Source organism: Convolutriloba macropyga, chromosome 5 (genome assembly GCF_964194025.1).
Source record: "Convolutriloba macropyga chromosome 5, txConMacr16.3, whole genome shotgun sequence".
NCBI lineage: Eukaryota > Metazoa > Xenacoelomorpha > Acoela > Convolutidae > Convolutriloba > Convolutriloba macropyga.
In genome coordinates this window covers 16,615,873-16,637,369 of record NC_134472.1, presented here as the reverse complement: position 1 = coordinate 16,637,369, position 21,497 = coordinate 16,615,873, and the positions used below count along the sequence as shown (strand labels likewise).

General features: G+C 35.6%; 2 protein-coding genes across 2 annotated transcripts in view; both read left to right on the top strand.

Annotated features, from left to right (window-relative positions):
- The first annotated feature begins 8,808 nt into the window (after positions 1–8,808).
- On the top strand, positions 8,809–11,300 carry LOC142339177 (proton-coupled zinc antiporter SLC30A5-like). Its single transcript, XM_075388973.1, has one exon. The coding sequence runs from the start codon at positions 8,834–8,836 to the stop codon at positions 11,147–11,149; it is 2,316 nt and encodes a 771-aa protein (XP_075245088.1). The 5' UTR covers positions 8,809–8,833; the 3' UTR covers positions 11,150–11,300.
- A 4,396-nt stretch (positions 11,301–15,696) lies between these two features.
- The window catches only part of LOC142339174 (uncharacterized), a 37,475-nt gene continuing 31,674 nt past the window's right edge, over positions 15,697–21,497 (top strand). The window contains exons 1-2 of the mRNA XM_075388972.1: positions 15,697–16,547; positions 17,169–17,248. Coding sequence (XP_075245087.1) covers positions 15,728–16,547; positions 17,169–17,248 — 900 coding nt within the window. The 5' untranslated portion in view covers positions 15,697–15,727. The remainder of the gene's footprint in view (positions 16,548–17,168; positions 17,249–21,497) is intronic.

Below are 21,497 nucleotides of genomic sequence, written 5' to 3'. Positions count from 1 at the left end.
ATCAAACACATAAACAAATGCAGGAATAACAACAAGGAATGGTAGATTATTTATAACGACTATCACAACAGGAAATTTGGACGTTGCAAAGTTTTTTCGATGAATAGTGTTTCAATCTTTAACGTTCTTTTACGTGACTCTGGCGAAGTCACTGAGACAGTCGGGCATTATTCGAGAACCGCGCAGCGCTTCGAGATTTTATTATTCATAATTTAGAAGTGAATTGTGTAAAAGAAACCAATTTGTCAAATTAAAATTACTTCCAATACTTAAAACAAACGTTTTCGAACTTTACGTTCATCGTCAGGTTAAAACTGTTTTACAAATTGTTAAAAGATAAAATGAATATGTATTTACATTTGTCTGAGATGACAATTAAAACAATTCTAGGAAACGTTCTAAAAAATTCAATCGAAAATTTTTCCTTATGTACAATATTTAGCCTATTTACAACACATATTTACATCTGTTATCAATTTACTTAAAAACATTCCTATTCCGGATTTTTCGATTTTGTCCATGTTCTTGTATTTTTAGGGTTATTCCGAATTTGCCCTAACCATAAGTATCCCTCTTGTGGAGGTTTTGCAAATTTCGTTTTGTCATGCACAAAATGCTTTTTGCCCTATGCATTCACATTTAGTCAAAATTATGATTTGAACTAATATTTTAGCGTGAGTTCCCTCCCCCTATATTCGTCGCGTGTGTTTAGTGCCGGCTTCAGCTTGCTGATATATATAGCTTCGATGATCATTAGTTTTTCTACTGACCGACAGGCGTCCAGAATTCTCCATTCAATGTCATTCGTGGCGCCACGACATTCAACTAGATGTTGACCCACCTGTGAATCCTTCTTTTGATGTTCTGTTATCCTTGTGGTAACATGCCGGCTTGTTTGCCCAACATAGATGGATCCGCATCCATTACATTTAATTTCATATACCACGTGGGATTTCAGATCTCTATCAAAGGATGATTTCAGGGTGGGGAGGCACGATCTAAATTTTCGCGTTGTAAAAACTACTTGCAATTCGCATAGTTTCTTCAATTTGCTTGCGAAGTTTTGAGTGAGGTTGCCTCTGTATTGTAGAAAAATAGTTGGCTTATCATTAGATTTAGTCTTGCTTTTTTGATGCTCTTTTGGTGTTGTTCTTAATTGGTCTTTACCGCCACTTATTATTTTTTCTAGAGTCTGATTCACAATTTTTGAAGACCATTCCTCTGGATATTGATTTTTGGTCCAGCAAGATTTGTTCTTTTCGAGAGCCTGATCGAAGGCCAACCAATTAGAGGTTGCATTAAAAACCCTGTGAACCGTCCCTTGAATCACATTTTTCTTATGTTGAAGCGGTGCACAGCTGCGAAAATTCAGTATTATTCCAGTGTCAGTTGGTTTTTGATACCAATGACAGGTGATATTATTTTTGCTGCTCACATTTACGTTAATGTCAAGAAAAGCCAAACCCCCATCCATGTTCACTTTTTCTAAGGTAAATTGCAGGTTGTTGTGTAATGAATTTGCAAATTTTAAATACTCATCCGGGTCACCACGAACCGTGCAGATAATATCATCCACATACCTTTTAAACAATTTCATCTCCTTATCGTGTCCCACTGTCTGTTGGTTGCTGCAATAAGTACAAATCCAAACCACATCCTGCATGTTGGCGTATTCCTCATTCGATATTTTTTGGCATCTTGCATGAAACCAGTTTTTGCATGACTCACATTCCACTCCTTTTCCTCGGTAGGTCACTCTCCGGTTACAGTCTTTGCAATTCCCGTTTTGGTCGCATCTGGAAAAGTTTTTACTGAGCTCTGGTTTTTGAAGTGATGCCTCAAACGATTTCATCCACACATTTGCTAGTATTACAGCTAGTGATGCACCCATAGCCAGTCCCTCTGATTGTACATACCAGATCCCATTACATTTGAAATGAACATTCGTCACCGCAAGCTTTAGCAAACTTTTCATGGCGGACCTTGGGATATCTGGAGCTAGGTTGCTTGAATAGAGATCTCTTAGAGCAATTTCTATAGCCTCTCCAACTGGAACGTTGGTGTACAAATTTTTTACGTCAAGAGATACTATCTGCTCGTCATCTTCAAGAGTGAGAGACTCTAAGGCTTTTCTAGCATCTTGCGTGTTGGTTTCAATGTTTGCGCCCGGTAGTTTCTGGAAAAATGGTGTCAAAAATCTGTTCAAGTTTTCGTAGCTGCTACCCGGTATTGAAAGAACAGGTCGGAGAGGTGTATCTTTTTTATGTACCTTTGCCAGGCCATAAAGCCTCGCTGGTTGTGAACCTGTTGACCTGAGTCTTTGATAAATTTTGTCACTAATTTTCCCTTGCTTCATTAAATTTTGCAGGATTTATTGATCTGTTTTTCATTTTTGATCACAATTTCATCTTTAGCTACTTCGATTTTTTGAAATTGATCTGAGTTCAGTACCTCATCAAGTTTTTCCCTGTACGTTGACTTCTTCATCACACAGAAACCGCAACCTTTGTCAAATGGTACCGCCAGCAAATCATTGGCTTTTAGGTAATCATGCACTTTTTTGACCCCTCTATCCAATGGGGTTTCACGTACATTTTTTGCATACCATTTTGCGGACGCCTCAATTTCACAAAGTTTCTCACCCTCAGTGTTATTCTCGCGTATCTCACGTACAAGTTTGTCTACATCTGCGAGAAAGTGCACCTCATTAAACTTGTCTCTCACTGGGTGTTTAGGTCCCAACGATAGGATGTCAAGTACAAACTTTGGAAGTTCCGGGCCATCCATTATCACAACATTACTGTGGGAGCCATTCCGCAGTGGTCTATCCTGTCTCTCTGACAGTTTATCAAGTTTTCCATTAAGTCTGTTCTGAACCATTGCGGAGTGACCCCTCATTTCACGCTTAATGCAGCTAACAACGGATGGCATCAGTTCTGGTCTCACCTTCTCCCTAAAACTACTCCTATCTGTCTCAAGTTTTTCCCTGAACACTTTACGGCCTTTCTCCGCACGGTTTATTTCTTGTTTTAGGAGCTTTAATTGAAAACTGTGCACCGCTTGTTCAGAAAAAATTTCATTTTTAGGAGCGCGAAACCTCAAAAAATCCGGAATTATATCATTGTTAAGGCATTGTTTTAGAAATTCAATTCGGTAATTGCAGCTAGTGACCTTATTTAAAGATTTCAAGTAATCAAGATAAAGTTTGAAACAGTTTGATTTTTTCAAAATATACCTGAGCCACGTCTTCGGTAGCAGCAACCACATACCTCAAAGAAGCTCAAGAGGTATGTGGTTCTTTGAGCTTCTTTGATACCTCAAAGAAGCTCAAAGAAGCTCAAGGACGTGCAAGTTGAAAACGTGCCCTTTTCAACTTGCACGTTTTGTTTTCAAAGGCAGAATGAAGTATTGGTAAGGTATAACTTGAAATGCTTATTGGGAATTTGGATCTTTCCCACAGGAAATTTTCGCCCTTATTCTTGCATAGCCGGGTGTAATCGGAGGGGGGACATGCTCTATATTACCACTAAGATGGGTGAGGTGTCTATAATGAAATAGACCTTGAAAATGTTGTTTTAGACTGTCTTGTTTGAGTGATGTCATTGGATTCAGAATTAGCAGCCTTTTTTGATGCCCTGACAAATCATTATCTTTTCTTGAATTCCGTTTACCCTGCTGGTACCTTTGCTCGTAGAAACAAATATGGCGTTATGATACACAAAACGTTGTTTGAAGAGTTGTCGCGTTATATAAGCGACAGCATTAATCAAATCATCCCATTGATCAGCAGAAACTTTCTGGAATCTTTCAATATAGTTATCGTTTCCAAGCTGGGCAGTGATATAAGAAAATTAACGGTATTCATGCTGGAAATTAGAAACGAGTACCAACTTAAAAGCAGCGGGGTAACTGAACTTCAAAATATGTTTCAAGCATATCTACTCAAATTGAGCCAATTACCTCGACTGACATCAGGCGATTCGGAAAGTTTCAGGATTGAAATTGTCTTGAAAGAAAATTTGAAGAAATCTGAGTTAGTTGCGCTACAAAATGAAAATTTCAGTTTTCTCGATATTTCCGGGGAGACTAAAAATCTTGAATCAAATTTTAAGGAAGAAGTGGTGCATTGCTCTGAAACAGATTATCTCAAACTTCGATTATCTTGCTCTTAAAACATTTTTTGGTTGTTCTGTATGTTTCAGCGTCATTTAAGAAGAATTATTTTTTATTCCCATTGTATTTAAGTTCAAACAGATTTATGCACGAGTTGACATGTAAATCTTTCTACATGTGACTGACAAATGGTTTCGAAGGGATACCGGAGGCTAACATCAATTTATTTTATGGTTTTTTAAAATATGTGGCATTTGATCACCCCACAAGCTCAAAGCAACAGTTGGAAAAAAAACATTATTGTCTGTGTGTGGATGACGTCATTTGTTACAGTAACTGACGTGATACTTAGGTCGATTCTACTATGGAATAAATAAATGAAAGAGTGAATTAGGTTCTATCAAAGAACTCGGATCTTTTCTGTTTCGGCTTTGTGTCAAATTTCAACGCTAATAACTTGAGCGTTGCATTTTACGAGTCACAAAACACAACTTAAACTAGCAGATGTTTTTAATTCCTGCTAACATTGTACGAAATTATGAAAATAAAGAATTTTACCTATGCAATCAATGATTGTTTTCCTTTTATATGGTTCTAAAGTTCTCGCCTGACTTTTGGCGACAATTTAAGCTCAATTTTTAGTTTCTAAATATTTCAGAGGTTGCTTTTATGACTTCTCAAAAAAGATTTCATATCTAAACTTCAAAAATACGGACAGATTGGCTCGACAAGTTTTTGAACGTATTATTTTTTGCTTGATGTATGACCTCATCTTTAAATGTAGCCGACTCTTAAATCTAAATTTATGCGGCGCGAACTCACGCGAGCACACATAAACGAATTATGGCGGGTTTATTTTAGTATTTCAGATTTTCTAAAACCTTTATTTTGAAAACAAGCCATTAATCTGAAGCTATTTTGTGAGCAGGAAAAAATATGGACCAGCATTTATTACAAACCATATTATATACCCGAGAGTCGGTAATCGATATAATTCTCCAATATTTTCAAGAATATTGAAGCAAATTAGCAGTTTAGCTGTTCAGATTTTTAGAACAGCCATAAATGGATGAGGTGTTGATTTGATCATTTTGTCGAATTACATCCAGAAAGGTTGTTCTGCATAAACATCAATAATTTTTGCTTCTCTGTTTATTTTTCGACGATGTGTTATTCGACGATGTAAAAAAGTCGTTGATAATTCCTTAGAGTATGAACTATTGAATAAGACAGAACATAGTTAAAAGGCAATATAGTGTTAAGAATTATAAATGAATAAACAGCACGTATTGACAAGGTTTGAAATTGTATTAAGTTTACAACGCGTAAAAAGATATCGGCAAATTAAGAGCGATAAAATAATTTAAGATGAAAAAATATAAAAATGCTAAATACACAATTAACAATTTTGAGAGGAAAGGAAAAGTGAAAGAAATGCTAATTCTACAATTATTATTTAATAAAGTAAATGACGCCCTAAAAACTAAGTTAAATAAGTTTAAACCTGAGCGATTTGAGAAAAAATTCAATTCCGAAAACGTTGGGTCTTATATGAACTCATTCCAGAAATGTTTCTATTATTTTAGTTTTGAGAGCACGCTTTTTGGGGTTCTTGTGCCTGAAGCAAAGAGGTAAATCATTATGCCAGTCAATTGCTTTTTTGACAAACATTTGCATTGTTTGTTGTTTTGCTCTGCTCAAATTGAACGCTTGTTTGAACGTTCATTCATTTTTGCACTAACGGTGGTTAGCTTGAATTCATCGAATGCTGGCAGATCTGCTTTTAGAATCCTTATATATATATATATATATATATAAAAATATATATATAAATATAAATATATATATATATATATATATATATATATATATAATAACCCGATACTTTCAGGAATTCTACGGGTAATTTTTTGTTTGATCGCGAGATCTGTGGTCATGTCGAACTTATTTCTATTCAAACATGCTTTATCCCCCGGTTCAGTTGTTTATTTCGAGTAACTAGAAGTGATTTTTTTCTGAACTGGGAACAAAAAATTGGTTAATGCAGATGACTTAAAACAAGAGCATTAAGCTAAACATCTAATATTCTCTGGAACTGGTTTTTAGATGGAGTAAATGACCTATATAGCAACGGCCATTTTTCTTAATACATTTTTTTTACATCTTCATCAAAAGAAAGATTTCAGTCAATGTGAACTCTCAAGTATTTCACAACTTTTTTCTCTTGAACTGTACGTCCGTTAACGACTATTTCTCCACTTCTGTTCCCTATAGGGGCTCCAAAAACTATGAAATCGGTTTTTCATTTATTTATATTTTACTCATTTTTCTAAAAAAGAATGAGTTTAGCAATGCTTTATTCGAGATGTAATTTTGTTTTTTTCACTACAAATTATTAAGGTATTATCAGCGCACTGGATTGTTAGAATTCTCATCCGTATCATGTTTTATATCATTTACATATATATTGAAAAACAGTGGGCTCAAAACAGTACCTTGTTGTTCTTCAGGGTTAAGTGCTTTCCAACTTGATGCCTTTTTCGAGTATTTGACTCCTTGGAGACGGTATTCTAAAAAAGAGCTGATAATTTTATTTGGTTGTTCACTAAATTCTAAAAGTTTAGTTTTGTGTAGACGAATAGAATTTGATATCGAATACTGTATCCAAATTGTGTTTGTGCAAGCAAGTTTTTCTTCTCTAAATAAGCTATGGAAGGATTTGATATTTTTCGCCACAACTGTATGTAATAAGTGAAATTGGTCGATAATTTATTGGAACTTCAGGATTGTCTTTTTCTGAAAAGAGGCATCACATGGGCACGCTTAAGATCGCTAGGAAAATTGTCATGGTAGAAATTGGTTAAACAGAAATCATAGAAGTTCGGCTTTGTGTTCTGTCGTATTATTACAGAACTGATACTGTTCCTTTTTTTACCAAAATGTTCACCTAACGCTGATCATTTGTAGCTTAAGAAGATTTCTACTATTTCTGATTTCGGTCATAGCTTTCTTTCTATCTCTTGCAGTTCTTAAGTTTTGAAACACACCCAGCAGATGTTTTCCATTCTCCAGCTTCAAAACAATTCTGTTGCTTTGAACAAAAACATTCTGTTACCGGGGCAAAGTTTTCTACTGTAGTATTTGAAATCCATTATTGATGTGTCGTTAAATTTGGTTTGTCATGGCACATGAAGACTGTCTTTTGTGGTGCATGTTTTTTAATTATCGTTTCCAATGACAAACAAAAAGTTTGATGCATGATTTTAGCATTTTCTGATGTGTAAAATGAGCTTCATTTTATTTTTCAGACATCTAGGCAAGAAGCATCCTTAGAGCACTTTGTTTTATCGTACTCAGTTTTTTATGGCTTTTTTAACGGTTTCTCCAATTAAAGTAAGTGTGGCTAAGTGATCACTTTTGAGATTAGAATCTAGGGTTTGTGAACTCATGAAGTTTTCGCAGATAATATAGTCAATCAGCGACTTGGTCCTTGATGTTTCTCTTGTTGCTAAAGTTGTATTCGAATTCAATAAACCGTATGGCAGGATCAGATTTTCTAGAAGACTTTTTTCAGTTGCTGCTCTATCTTACTTTTTTACTGAGGATCGAATCATATATTGGAATATTGAAGCTTATCCATTAATTAAGGGTGTGAGATCTGCCTGGAAAGCTGAAATGCTTGAAAAATTACCTTTTAATCAATCGAGTTTTAAAGTCACATTTAGAAATGGCATTGTTTGAGCAATGGCGGTGCTGTGTGCGGCATACTGACTAGTTGCGGCTTGATTATAGTTCTACAAAATTGCAGTGCAGGTTTTCATTAATTGCTCTGCCAAACAAAGTATGTAGCAATTGTGTGGGTCCTGTTTTTCTTCGTCGGAGCATTTGATTTTGTTTCTCCGAAAACGTCATAAGCAGGTAAAGCACAAAGAGGCTCAAAATTCGCTGAGCAGCGCTCCCAGAGCTTTTTAAGTCTCTAAGTGTAACCTCAATTAAGCTGCTGAGAAGACAACTTCATGACGTGAAGGCCAATTTTGGCGGTTTGGACCATCACCTCGCCCCCTTATTCGCTCCGTTACCCCCACAGCCGGCCCGTACACCCCGACTACACTCACACCTCCATCCGCGATACAGACCTCAACCTCACTTCCGCCTGAACACCTTTTTCTGCTCCCTCGGTTCTCCCTCTCTCAGTCAAGGTTATGCTGGCCCCCTAAGCCCGAGCTAGCTACTACCGAACGGAAACGCTCGCTCGACAGTTAATTGAGAGAAATTCGCCGATGTTATTGGATTGTTTAATTGCGCTCCAACGAAGAGTGTAGCAATATTATTACTCCTGCGGTCATTTTCATGCGATTTTTTTGCTTGACCGATTTTTCGTCTGACCCATTTAACTTTTCGTCCTCAAAAACGGAATAAACAGGTAACGTCCGGAGGGCATTAAGTTGGCTGAGCAGCGCTCTTAGAGCCCTATGCTTTACTAGTCTCTAAGTATGCGATTCACCGAAACTGTTCATGAAGTTGGCTCTGATTAAGTTAGTTCTGATTTAATTTTTTGAAGCAGTTTAAATTATGTATCCGATTGTCTTGATGATTTGTGAAATCGAGCTCACGAAGCGAGCAGCAAAATTTTTCTGGAATTAGCTATAAAAAATAATTTTTTGGAGCAATCGGTTAGTTCAATGCGTGTTGCAAGAACTTAAAACTTGTTTCAGATGTGATGTTACGAACAAGTGATAATTTTGCGACAGACACGATAAAAAAAACGGGGGCAACAAAATCAACTCTGTGGACATTGCTCAGTATTGTCAAGTTCCTGAAATGCTTCGGGTTGTTTCTAGCCTACGATGTGCTTAAAGTTATCAAGCTGCCTCAATTTTTGTTCGGTATTCAACTAATCTGCTCAATTTTGTTAGTAATACTTCAAAAGCCGTTTCAAACGAAAAAGCTAACGACCCAGCAAACATTGAAGATTTTACGTCATTCATTTTTGAGTACTGTTGTTCTGATATTATGGGCGTTCTCATTTACACTTTGTGGGCCGTTAAGATCTGTGTTGATATTCGAACTAAGTGATACGGTTGTACTAAGTGCAATTGGCGCGCTTTTCAAATCAGAGGCGGGCTCAAAGGCGAAAGCACGGGCAGTTGTATGGTTGGGTATTGGTGTTGTGACATTGCTCTTTTTCGACAATGACAATGCGGACAAATTGCCAAAACATCCCGAAGGCCATCACACGAATTATTTCACTCACTTCGTATACTCGCTTCTGTCAATTACTGGGTTTTCGGACCACAAAATTGGCATACTTATGATGTGTTTGACTATGCTGCTTTCAGTCATGGCTAAAAGTCACGAGAAGAAATTGGCCTTAGATATCGGTGGTGCTAAGTACTTGAATTCTGTGTCAACTTCCATGTCGACTGCAATGTTATTTCCACTCTTGCTGTTTTCCTTCGGAAGTAGCGGATCAGGGAAAGACGCCATTGCGTTTTCATTTGTTCATATCTTGGTGTTGTTAATCATTATCGCATTTTTATCGTTCCTGATACCTTTTTACGTTGAGTCGTATGTTAACAAAGTTGACCCGATCAACAGCCCTTCGACTGGAACTGTTTTCAGCATTTTGGCAGCAGTTGCGATTGGAATTGTGTGGACTAGACCGTACACAGTCTCTGTTAAAGTTGTCACTCAATTTGAAGGTTTAACAGAAGATCACTTGGTATCTTTTGGTGTTATAGTTGCTGGTCTTCTGTTCATCAGTGCTTCATTGGCTCTGACAGGTGATAACAAATCGCCTTCTAGAGGAAGCTTTATTGGATACGGTTCCGATGGTCAACCTATATACTCTTACGCCAACCAGGCCTTCATGAGAACAACATATTCTGTCAAAACTATGATCAAACGAGGTTTACATCAAATTATAAGCGAGAAAGATTCCCGACAGATATTTTACTTCCTATGTGTTAATCTTGGTTTTACTTTTGTTGAATTGATATATGGAGTTTGGACCAACAGTTTGGGTCTAATATCGGACGGGTTCCATATGCTTTTTGACTGCTCGGCGCTTTGTCTGGGGTTATTTGCAGCTGTTATGTCCAAATGGAAAGCGAACAGCGAGTACCCTTACGGCTATGGAAGAATTGAAGTGTTATCTGGCTTTGTAAACGCATTGTTCTTGGCTATTGTGGCATTTTTTGTATTAACAGAAGCTCTCGAACGTCTGTTTGACCCACCTACTATAAGCACTGATCGACTTCTGTTTGTATCTGTGGCTGGCCTTCTGGTCAACTTGTTTGGAATCTTCGCGTTCCATGAGGCACATCATCACGCTCATGGTGGAGGATGCTCTCATGGTCATAGCCACTCACATGATCATGGGCATTCTCATTCACATGGCGATTCACATGACCACCATCATCATGATCATGGACACGATCATAGCCATGATGGAGACCATGATCACGGAAGTTCAACAGCCTCCAATACTAACATGAAAGGTGTTTTCCTTCACGTTTTAGCGGACACTTTGGGTTCCTGTGGAGTTATTGTATCTTCCCTTTTGATTCAATATTTTGGATGGAACATTGCAGATCCTATATGTTCCATATTCATCGCTTTGTTAATTGGACTGTCATTGATTCCGCTGTTGACAGAAACCGCGAAAATCCTTCTAAATTGTGTGCCGACAGAAATGCAGGCTGATCTAAATGCTGCGTTACTTAAAATACAGAATATAGACTCTGTTGTAGGTTTCAGCGTTGTCCATTTTTGGAGGCATTCTTCATCACTTGTTTGCGCAACTATGCACGTTCAAGTTGAAGCTTCAGCTGTAGAGCAAAGAATCATTCAGCAAGTTTCAGCGATTCTGAAAGGTGCTGGAGTTGGTGACGTTGCAATACAGGTGGAAAAAGAAGAGTTTTATCATCATATGTCGGGTCTGAACAACCAAATGCTTGTGGGCGGAAATACGCCGGCTAGTTGGCCAAATTCGTTTCAGTCTCGGAATCCAAATAAGCCCCTTAGTAGCTTGTAATGAGAAAAATTTAAATGATAGTATGACGGACAATTTGTTCAAGTAAATGTAAATTAAGCACTCAGTGTACAATCAACAGCTTCGGTGATAATTGCGGTATTGTTTATAGTTTGTATGTAACTTAATGTTGACAATTCAACCTTAGTAATTGTCTGGTTTTCAAGGAGAGGAGGTTGCTGAAATGTTCGAACCACAGATCAGGTTGCACCCTTGATGTGTCACAGTGATAGCTGTTTGGGCTTTCACTATCCAGAAGAGTGATCTGGATTGCAGTTCTGGTGACTTTTTTGCTTATTAAATGATGTGCTTCAGATTTTTTTACTTCAAAGAAAGCTTTGTCAGTAATACTTTGTCAATATTACAGCCAATTTTATTCGATGATAGCTGAGGTGATACAAGAAAAACACAAATTTCACTCTTGGCCATTTTTGGTCAACTTACTACTGGAGCTATTAATTGCTTAACTAGGTTTAGTCGGCTATTCTGCAGATTAATTGTTTTATGAATTTTTGCCAAGAAAGAATTGGTGGTTTTGACGAGTTAGGTATAAAAAATATACAATTTAACAACAAATTTAGCAATTTTTCCATGTTTTTTTGAAAATTGTTGGACTTGTGTTGTTCGAATTCAAGTTCTAAGCTGCTTTTGAGCTTGCAGCCGGAATGTTGCACAAGTTTTAGCATAAAAATTTTGTTTTTCAGGACATTAACACCCAGAACATGTTGCGAATCTGAGTTTTTTTGCCAATTTCACGTTTCGATTTTTTGATCTTTTGCCTGTTTCTGCGTATCTTTTTGTCAAGCAAGATTTTTCTCAGATGCCAAGTTTCATTGATGCTTCCTTGCGTTTTTGATTGGAAACATTGGTTTTGTTTACTTTAACACCAAAAATATCTAATTAGTTCACTCTTAGTTTGTGAAACTATTTTTTTTCTGTTTGGCACATAATGCTCGGTTGTTGTGATGGTCAGGTGAACTATTGCTATAATTTTCTTTCGAATCTTTCGATTGTTTTCAGGACTTTTTTGTTGTTTTTTATTTAGTCTACTTTTTTAAGGGTCAGTGACGTTGCTTTTTTGAAAATGCTATTTCTTTCTCTGAAAATATTGTTTTTGAGTAAAAATAAAAACAAGATGTTTTATCAATCCTGAAGAATAATATGTATTTTATTCCGACAATAATGATGAGATTTTATTTTAAATTAAGAAGAGGACACTACAGATCATATGACATAGCTCAAAAATAATTGAAATTATCAAGTGCTTTTACGTGATTTTATTGTTGTAATTTTTACTGTTTCCTGTTAGATTTATTTTAGGCATTGTTCGTTCGTGTTAATGTTTATTGTCTCGTTTTCAAGGAGAGGAGGTTGCTGAAATATTTCAACGACAGATCAGGTTGCACCCTTGATGAGTCACAGTGATAGCTGTTTGGGCTTTCACTATCCAGAAGAGTGATCTGAATTGCAGTTCTGGCGACTTTTTTTGCTTATTTAATGATGTGCTTAAGATTTTTTACTTCAAAGAAAGCTTTGTCGGTAATACTTTGTCAATATTTCAGCCAATTTTATTCGATGATAGCTGAGGTGATACAAGAAAAACACGAATTTCACTCTTGGCCATTTTTGGTCAACTTACTACTGGAGCTATTAATTGCTTAACTAGGTTTAGTCGGCTAGCCCGCAGATTAATTGTTTTATGAATTTTTGCCAAGAAAGAATTGGTGGTTTTGATGAGTTATGTATAAAAATATACAATTTAACAAATATAGCAATTTTTCCATGTTTTTTTTTTGAAAAATTTTGGACTTGTGTTGTTCGAATTCACGTTCTAAGCTGCTTTTGAGCTTGCAGCCGGAATGTTGCACAAGTTTTAGCATAAAAATTTTGTTTTTCAGGACAATAACACCCAGAACATGTTCCGAATCTGTGTTTTTTGCCAATTTCACGTTTCGATTTTTTGATCTTTTGCCTGTTTCTGCGTATCTTTTATTTGTCAAGCAAGATTTTTCTCTGATGCCAAGTTCAGTGATGCTTCCTTGCGTTTTTGATTGGAATTATTGGTTTTGTTTACTTTAACACCAAAAATATCTAATTAGTTCACTCTTAGTTTGTGAAACTACTTTTGTCTGTTTGGCACATAATGCTCGGTTGTTGTGATGGTCAGGTGAACTATTGCTATAATTTTCATTCGAATCTTTCGATTGTTTCCAGGACTTTTTTGTTGTTTTTTATTTAGTCTACTTTTTTAATAGTCAGTGACGTTGCTTTTTTGAAAATGCTATTTCTTTCACTTACAATATAGTTTTTGAGTAAAAATAAAAACAAGATGGTTTATCAATCCTGAAGAATAATGTGAATTTTATTCCGACAATAATGATGAGATTTTATTTTAAATTAAGAAGAGGACACTACAGATCATATGACATAGCTCAAAATTAATTGAAATTATCAAGTGCTTTTACGTGATTTTATTTTTGTAATTATTACTGTTTCCTGTTAGATTTATTTTAAGCATTGTTCGTTCGTGTTAACGTTAATTGTCTCGTTTTCAAGGAGAGGAGGTTGCTGAAATATTTCAACGACAGATCAGGTTGCACCCTTGATGAGTCACAGTGATAGCTGTTTGGGCTTTCACTATCCAGAAGAGTGATCTGAATTGCAGTTCTGGCGACTCTTTTTGCTTATTTAATGATGTGCTTCAGATTTTTTTATTTCAAAGAAAGCTTTGTCAGTAATACTTAGTCAATAATAAAGTCAATTTTATTCGAAGATAGCAGAGGTGATACAAGAAAAACAAATTTCATTCTTGGTCATTTTTCGTCAACTTACGACTGGAGCTATTTTTTGCTCAACTAGGTTTAGTCGGCTAGCCTGCAGATTAATTGTTTTATGAATTTTTGCACAGAAAGAATTGGTGGTTTTGACGAGATGAGGTATAAAAAATATAAAATTTTGCAACAAATTTAGCAATTTTTCCATGTTTTTTTGAAAAATGTTGTTCGAATTGTGTTGTTCGAATTCAAGTGCTAAGCTTCTTTTGAGCTTGCAGCCGGAATGCTGCAGCAGTTTTAGCATAAAAATTTTGTTTTTCAGGACAATAACACCCAGAACATGTTGCGAATCTGAGTTTTTTTTGCCATTTTCACTTTTCGATTTTTTGATCTTTTGCCTGTTTCTGCGTATCTTTTAGTTGTCAAGCAAGATTTTTCTTGGATGCCAAGTTGCAGTGATGCTTCCTCGCGTTTTTGATCGGAAACTTTGGTTTTGTTTACTTTAACACCAAAAATATCTAATTAGTTCACTCTTAGTTTGTGAAACTATTTTTTTCTGTTTGGCACATAATGCTCGGTTGTTGTGATGGTCAGGTGAACTATTGCTATAATTTTCTTTCGAATCTTTCGATTGTTTTCAGGACTTTTTTGTTGTTTTTTTATTTAGTCTACTTTTTCAACGGTCAGTGACGTTGCTTTTTTGAAAATGCTATTTCTTTCACTGACAATATAGTTTTTGAGTAAAAATAAAAACAAGATGGTTTATCAATCTTGAAGAATAATCTGTATTTTATTCCGACAATAATGATGAGATTTTATTTTAAATTAAGAAGAGGACACTACAGATCTTATGACATAGCTCAAAATTAATTGAAATTATCAAGTGCTCTTACGTGATTTTATTGTAATTTTTACCGTCTCCTGTTTGATTTATTTCAAGCATTGTTTGTTCGCCATCATATTTTCTGAAAACTGTCTATTGCAGTTTCAGCTCGTTGACTAATTTTTACTGCCGCGTAATGAACTTTTGCTGAAAAAAATAACCTGCAAGGAAGTCGATACTTCCGAATAAAAACATGCTTTTTGAAAGTTCTCGGAGTACTACAAAATGACATAATCAAAATCAGTGGACTTCAAATAATTCTGCAGCCTCCTTGAATTGGCAAGATATTGAAGGAGTAGCTCATCTGTTCTAAGTCATGACAGGAAACTAATGATGTAAAAGTTTTTCCGTACATTCCAAGAAGAATAAATCTTTGAATCAACCAGCTGAAAACTTTGACTGTTACTCATGATTTTAAAAAATTTTGCTATTATTTTAATCCGAACTAAAACTGAAAACATCAACAGGACAGTTGAACTTGGCATAGAACTAAACATGGAAAACACCAAATTTTTGAAATTAATATTTTAGAATACCCATTTTCTTATTTAAAAAAATTAAGTCTCAAGGCACGTGAAGTATAGGGTACCAACTGAAACAATCATTTTAAAATTTTTTTCTGGTGCCGCTGTTTTCAGAAGTGTCAATAGCTAAATTTAGGGGAAGATTGCCATTAGCAGTACATCTTTTGTCATTTTGATTTCAAAAGTAAAAAATAGGTTTGAGCTGGGAAAAAGTGGATTGTATCTCTCGAGTTTGGTTTCCGTCAATGAGCAATCCTAATAGTTGTGTTGAAAAGGTGATCGATCGAATCGTGTTACTGTTATAGCTCAAGAAATCATTTGATTTAACTTGCGTTTACTCATCCCAAACTTTTGTAATTAGAAAAGATTCTTTGTGAAGTTCTTTCATTTAAGATTGAAAATGTCATCCGAAAGTACCACGCCGGAAGTGACTGAAGTTAATGACGAAACGAATCAAGTTTGTGAAAATTTTAAAAGCAATTTGGATTCTGATTTCTCTACCAACAACCCATCAGTTAATGATCTTTCGGATAACTGCTCTGAAGTTATTGAAGTTAACGAGGTCAGCGAACCACAAGAGGAAAAACCTACCCATGTTGAAACTGTTGATCAACCGACTGAGTGCGATCAAAATGAGGGGTTAGCTCAAGACAACTCAAATGATTCAAGTGAAATTGAAGCAGATAAATCTAGTCAAAATTGTGTTGATGGTAATTCTGATTTGGCCAAAACTGAAGTCATAGATTTGAGTAGTGATGAAGCATCTTCAGCTCAGAAAGATGAACAAGAGGTATCGCAAGCACCTGAAACCGAGAAAATTTCCGAAGAGCATGAAAAGGCAATTTCCCTGAAATCAGAACAATCAGCAGACCAGGAAAAGATACTTGCTTCTAGACGAAAGGATACTGACGAAAAAACCATAATTATTGCCAAAACTGATGTGAAAGACGCCGAGAAAGAATCAGATGATTCAACGCCAATCAAGACTACAATTACTGTAACAACTAAGAACACTAACAATGGTAAAAAGTCGAGTGGATTCTTCACAGATCCTCATCCGCTTGTTCAGCAGAGGTTGGCAACAGGCGGTGCGGCTGCGGGGGGCTTGATTGCTCCATTGACTCCGGTAGCAGATAGTCCCGTTGATGTTCCTGCGTACACGTGTGAAGAGGCTCAGCGATTGTTAAAGGGCAAGAAAGTTGTCTATTTAGGGGATTCAAGTGAGTACTTTTCGGACATTTTTTGGATTGCATTGAAATCTCCCCAAGAGCTGAGTATTTCGATCCCTGTTTACAATTTTTGCTGTTAGTGGGTGGGTGGGAAATTCAAATGTCCCGTAAGGCGGGATAGATAACTTCTTGGAAAGATGGTCGTTTTCCCGCCAGCGTGCGAAGCAAGATGGTCTGATCAGAGGCTGAAATCTGGAAAAATCAATTGCTGGTATTCTGTGTTCCTTTCTTACCGTGAACAAAAATTTCTTATTCATAAGTATGTGTAACGTGTGTTTACAGGGATATTCATCTGATAATCTAATAAGAGATGGGACAAGTCATTTAGTATTTACCATTACCAGGGTGAAAAAGATCCACTATAGATGTATTTTCGACAGAGGAAAAGTGAACAGTTCATCGGTAAAATTATGTCTCAGCAACACAGAGATTTTTCCTATACTAGTGGTAAAGATAAGGTCTATTTCTGTGAATATATAAACTGGTATCCTTAATACAAAACGTTCATTAAATATACACGAGACCTGGGGAAAATTTCGCACCGAGTGAGGGTATTATGTGATGGTTAGAAATGAGCAGATGTTGAATTAAAATAATGTTTTGTTGTTTCAGTCCAGCGTGCGGCGTATAAAGACCTAGTGCTTCTGCTGCAGGAGAACAGGTTTATGACTAAAGGGGAGAATAGAGCTAGGGTATGTTTCCCATTTTGTCCGTTCAATGTTTTTAAAACCTCTAAGTGGGCTTCAGCAGAACATGCGCGCATCTTAGTAGGCTGTAGAAGGTGCACAAGATAAAACAATATTTTTTAAATGAAAGACGTTGAGTGCTTTATAAAGATTTCGACGGCATATATAATGATTGGATTTTCTTTATTATGATTGGTATATTTTTAGATTCTAACAGAAGTTTTCTTCAATTACTCTGGAAATTTTAAACTTTTACCATGTTTGATCTTGTTGCGTGATGTAATTATAAAGGATCGAGTGACATTTGTTATTTGCATATAATTCTTATTCTCGAAAACGGTCTATCGAGGTGTGACCTCTGTATTATGCTCATATGCAATGTTCGATATGTTATTCCCTAATGCACAAGTAGGCAAATGTAAGTTTTAATCGGAAATTGTGATAGTTTTTCAACTTAAAATACTAACTTTATTTCTATTTACAGCTCGACAATTTATCAGCCATCGCAGATTGCTGTCCCCGCATGATTGCAGTCAAGCTTACTGGACTTGTCGAGTCAATTTCTTTTTTTAATAGCTGCGATAGCTGAGAGCTATTATTGGTCTTCTCTTAATTTTTTAAAGATTTGAAGAGGCGCATTGTTTTTGAGTTTTTTTTTAACCTGAAGTACTATGTGTTCAGGCGGCGTTTTAACTCTAATGGAAAGGGAGTTAAATTGTCGTGAACTATGTTTTTTCTGCTAAACGAGAGAAACTTTTGTTCAGGCGCTGCGTTGAGTGAAAGATTTTTGGACCTTGAAAAAAATTTTTTTAAGGAATCAGTGCATCTAGATTTTGTTCGTCAATTTTTGTATCTGTATTTTAATTTAAAATGTTTTCGATTGCAGCTGCAGTATCATGTAACCGTCTGCAGATGATTTTGCAGTAATTTCAATTGACAAATAATGCGTTGCAAGTGCAAAATTGGCGCATATTTCTTTTTTGTTGGTTGTTCAACCATTGTTTTTTAATAGCCGCACAGCGATAGCTGGGGCTATTATTGGCCTTCGCTTAGTTTTTTTTATTTCGTTGTCACCATTTTTTTACGACCATATGACGTCACAACCACTTCAAATCTGCTTTTTATTCATTCGTTCATGCAATTTCAACTGAAGTGCGTGCGTGACGTCAGTTTTCGCTCTTAGTGGAGCGAGTTTTTTCTTCATTTGCGTGATTAAATTTTGGTCACACTTGACTTACCTCACTCACTTTGAAATTGACTTTTATTTACTTTAATTCAAAGCGATAAGGTCAAATGGGTGTGTGTCACTCTAAATGAAGGTTATTAGAGAGCAGCTAATAGAGGCAGCAAAAACTTACACAGATTTTTTAAATAAAATCATAACATATCAGCCTTAAATGAAAAGTAGATTTTTTTGGTCTGTCTTTTTTACTGCTTTTTGAGACTGCAGATCTACAAAGCTATTGCGACTATTTTCTGGCAATCTGCCAGCTATGTTTTAAATTTTGGGTCTCTTAACATGCTTTCTCAATTTTTCAAGAGGTTGAATTCATTTGATCAAAGATTTTTCCAAATAGATAGAGATAAATTAAGGTAATTTTTCAAGAAAATGCAGTGACAGCAAATTTTGTTCATTGTTAATAGCCGCCTCATCTTCTCAGCCGGCTATTATAGCGCTCCTATTTTTTTTTACAATTCAAAGAATTTGAATTGTATTGGTGCGCTGTGTTTTTTTTTTTAAGATGTGTTCACACGTTTTTCGATGACTTTGATCTTTCGAAACGGGATAAACAGGTAAAGCCCAGCGGGCATTAAGTTTCATTAGAGGCCCAAAGCGGGCTTTAGTAGTCCTTCAAGTGCGTATAGTGGCGCAGCTGCTGGGATGGCCTTAATTAAAGGTTAAAAGGTCATTTTTAGGAGTTTTTCGGCTAAAAATGGTGCAATTTTTCGTGTTTTTTGTGATTTTTGAGATTTTTGTTTGATTAGTCTTAGGTTGAAGTTTTTAAAAGCTGATGAAGGCCTTTTGCGAGACAAAATTGCTTGTTATGACCATTTTATGAGCTATATGTTGTGGTACTACAAACACAATCACACAAAATGATACGAATTTTTGCAATTTTTTTCAGGTTTTTTTTAAATATTTGTCATTTTTTGAGTTTTTTAGCCCTAGGTGTCACGAAACCTCCTCTAGGGTTTGATAAAGGGTTGGAGGATAGGTTACTGGACAGTTTCTAGTGGTAATGGAACGGTTTTCAACTTTTTGACATCATGAATTTTAGCATTTTTTGACAAAAGTTGCAAATTTTTCATGTTTTTTGACATATTTATTGTCATCCTTCAAGTTGTTTGAGTCCCAGGGGCAAGAAACGCATATTAAGGGTTGGATAATAAGTTACTGAAAAATTTTTAGTTGCCATGGAATAGGTTTCAACTTTTGAATATCACAAATTTTAGCAATTTTTTGAACAAATTTGCATTTTTTTCAGGTTTTTGAAAATTTTCATCATTTTGTCAGCTTTTCCGGTTTCAGGGACCAGGCAATCTCCGTTGAGGTTTGTTAATAGGGAACTGCATAGTTTCTAGTAACAATGAAATTCTTTTTAACTTTTTAAAGTCTCGAATTTTAGCATTTTTTTGATAAGATCTGCAATTTTTTTAATGTTTCCTAAAGTTTAAAGTTTTTGATATTCGTCCATTCTCAAGTGCAAGAAAACCTATTCCACGTTTTGATAAAAAGTAACTGCATGGTTTTTAGTTTCAATGGATTTGTTTTCAACAGTTTAACCTTTCGACTTTTAGAAATTGTTTGATAGAATTTGCAATTTTTTTCAAGTTTTTTTTAAAATATTTGTATTTTAATACTTTTTTCTTGCCTCAGTTGCCAGGTAAACGCATCCAGGGTTTGACAATATTTTTTTAAATAGTTGCTAGGGGGCAATTGAATGGCTTTCAACATTTTATTTGAAGGAATTTCTATTTTGATAAAATTTATTGCCTATCGATCTATGAGCCAATGATTTTTTAATGCTTGGAATTGGGTTACTGGATAACCCCTAGAGACACAGAAATGATTCTGAAGATATTTATATCACAATTTTCAGCAACATTTTCTTATAATTTGCAATTGATTTCTTTTCTTAAATTTTTTGGTCATTCTCAAGTTAATCGATCTTCAAGGGCCAATGAATATTTTTCAGGTATTGCAGATATAATACTGGACCGATTTCAGAAACAAAAATTGGTTTTGAACATATTTTTGTAATAAGTGTTTTTAAAGGGAAAAAGTTTTGCCTTAGGTTTAAAAGCTTCAAGAGTTTTAGCAATGAGTTTGTTTTTGTTTAGTTTTGATTCTTTTAGTTTCTCAATTCTTTGGTGATTTTTTATGTTCTGGCTGGCATTGTTCAATTGATCTGCTGGTCAGGTAGAGTGCGTCTGAGTTTTTCATTCAATTCTTTGAATTGTATTTCAGGACTTGTCCTGCTATGTTTTTTTACTTCGTCGAATAAAAATATTTTTCGCTTTACCTCATTTTGCCGCTTTTTCAACATTTTGCGTGATATCTTTTTGACTTCTCTAGACTATTTTCTCTCTTCTCTCATTCTGCTAAAAGTGATTTTGAACATCAGTTGCTCAGCAAAGCAATTCAAAATGAACAGTCAGTATAAAAAATTGAAGTCAGAAGTAGAAACGGGATAAACCCATAAATTCCTATAAGTCTTAGTTACCATCTCTAATGCTTATTGGTATTGATAGTAGCCCCTGTAGCCTCCCTCTAAGAAACAGAAGTACGTTATCTTCAACTACGAAATGCCATCAAAATAAATCGGACTTAAAAAATGTTTCTGTACAAAAATCTTTTTTTTTCAATATCTTCTATTCTTTCAATCCCAATATGCTTATTGGAATCAACGGCGGCTATTTTCCGGCAATCTGCCGGGTATGTTTATATATTTGGATATTTTGCAATTTGGCAGCCAACGTTTTGATCTCAACTTTTCGACTTAATGTGTTTTAGTTCCTTATGATTGTTTTATTGACTCCTTTCGGGCTGCAGTGTGAATTGCAGTGATTTAGCCTGTCGAAACTGTTTCTTGAAGACAGTTGCTAGTCCAGTTTGCGTTTCTGACTATCTCTGAGTATCGTAGTTTTGTCAATCTTAAAAATTCTGGCTATTGTTTCAGCTTTTCCGTGTAGTGGGTTTCCAATTGTGCAGTTTTGTCTGTTTTCAGAATTTTAGAACTGATTTTACTGTTTT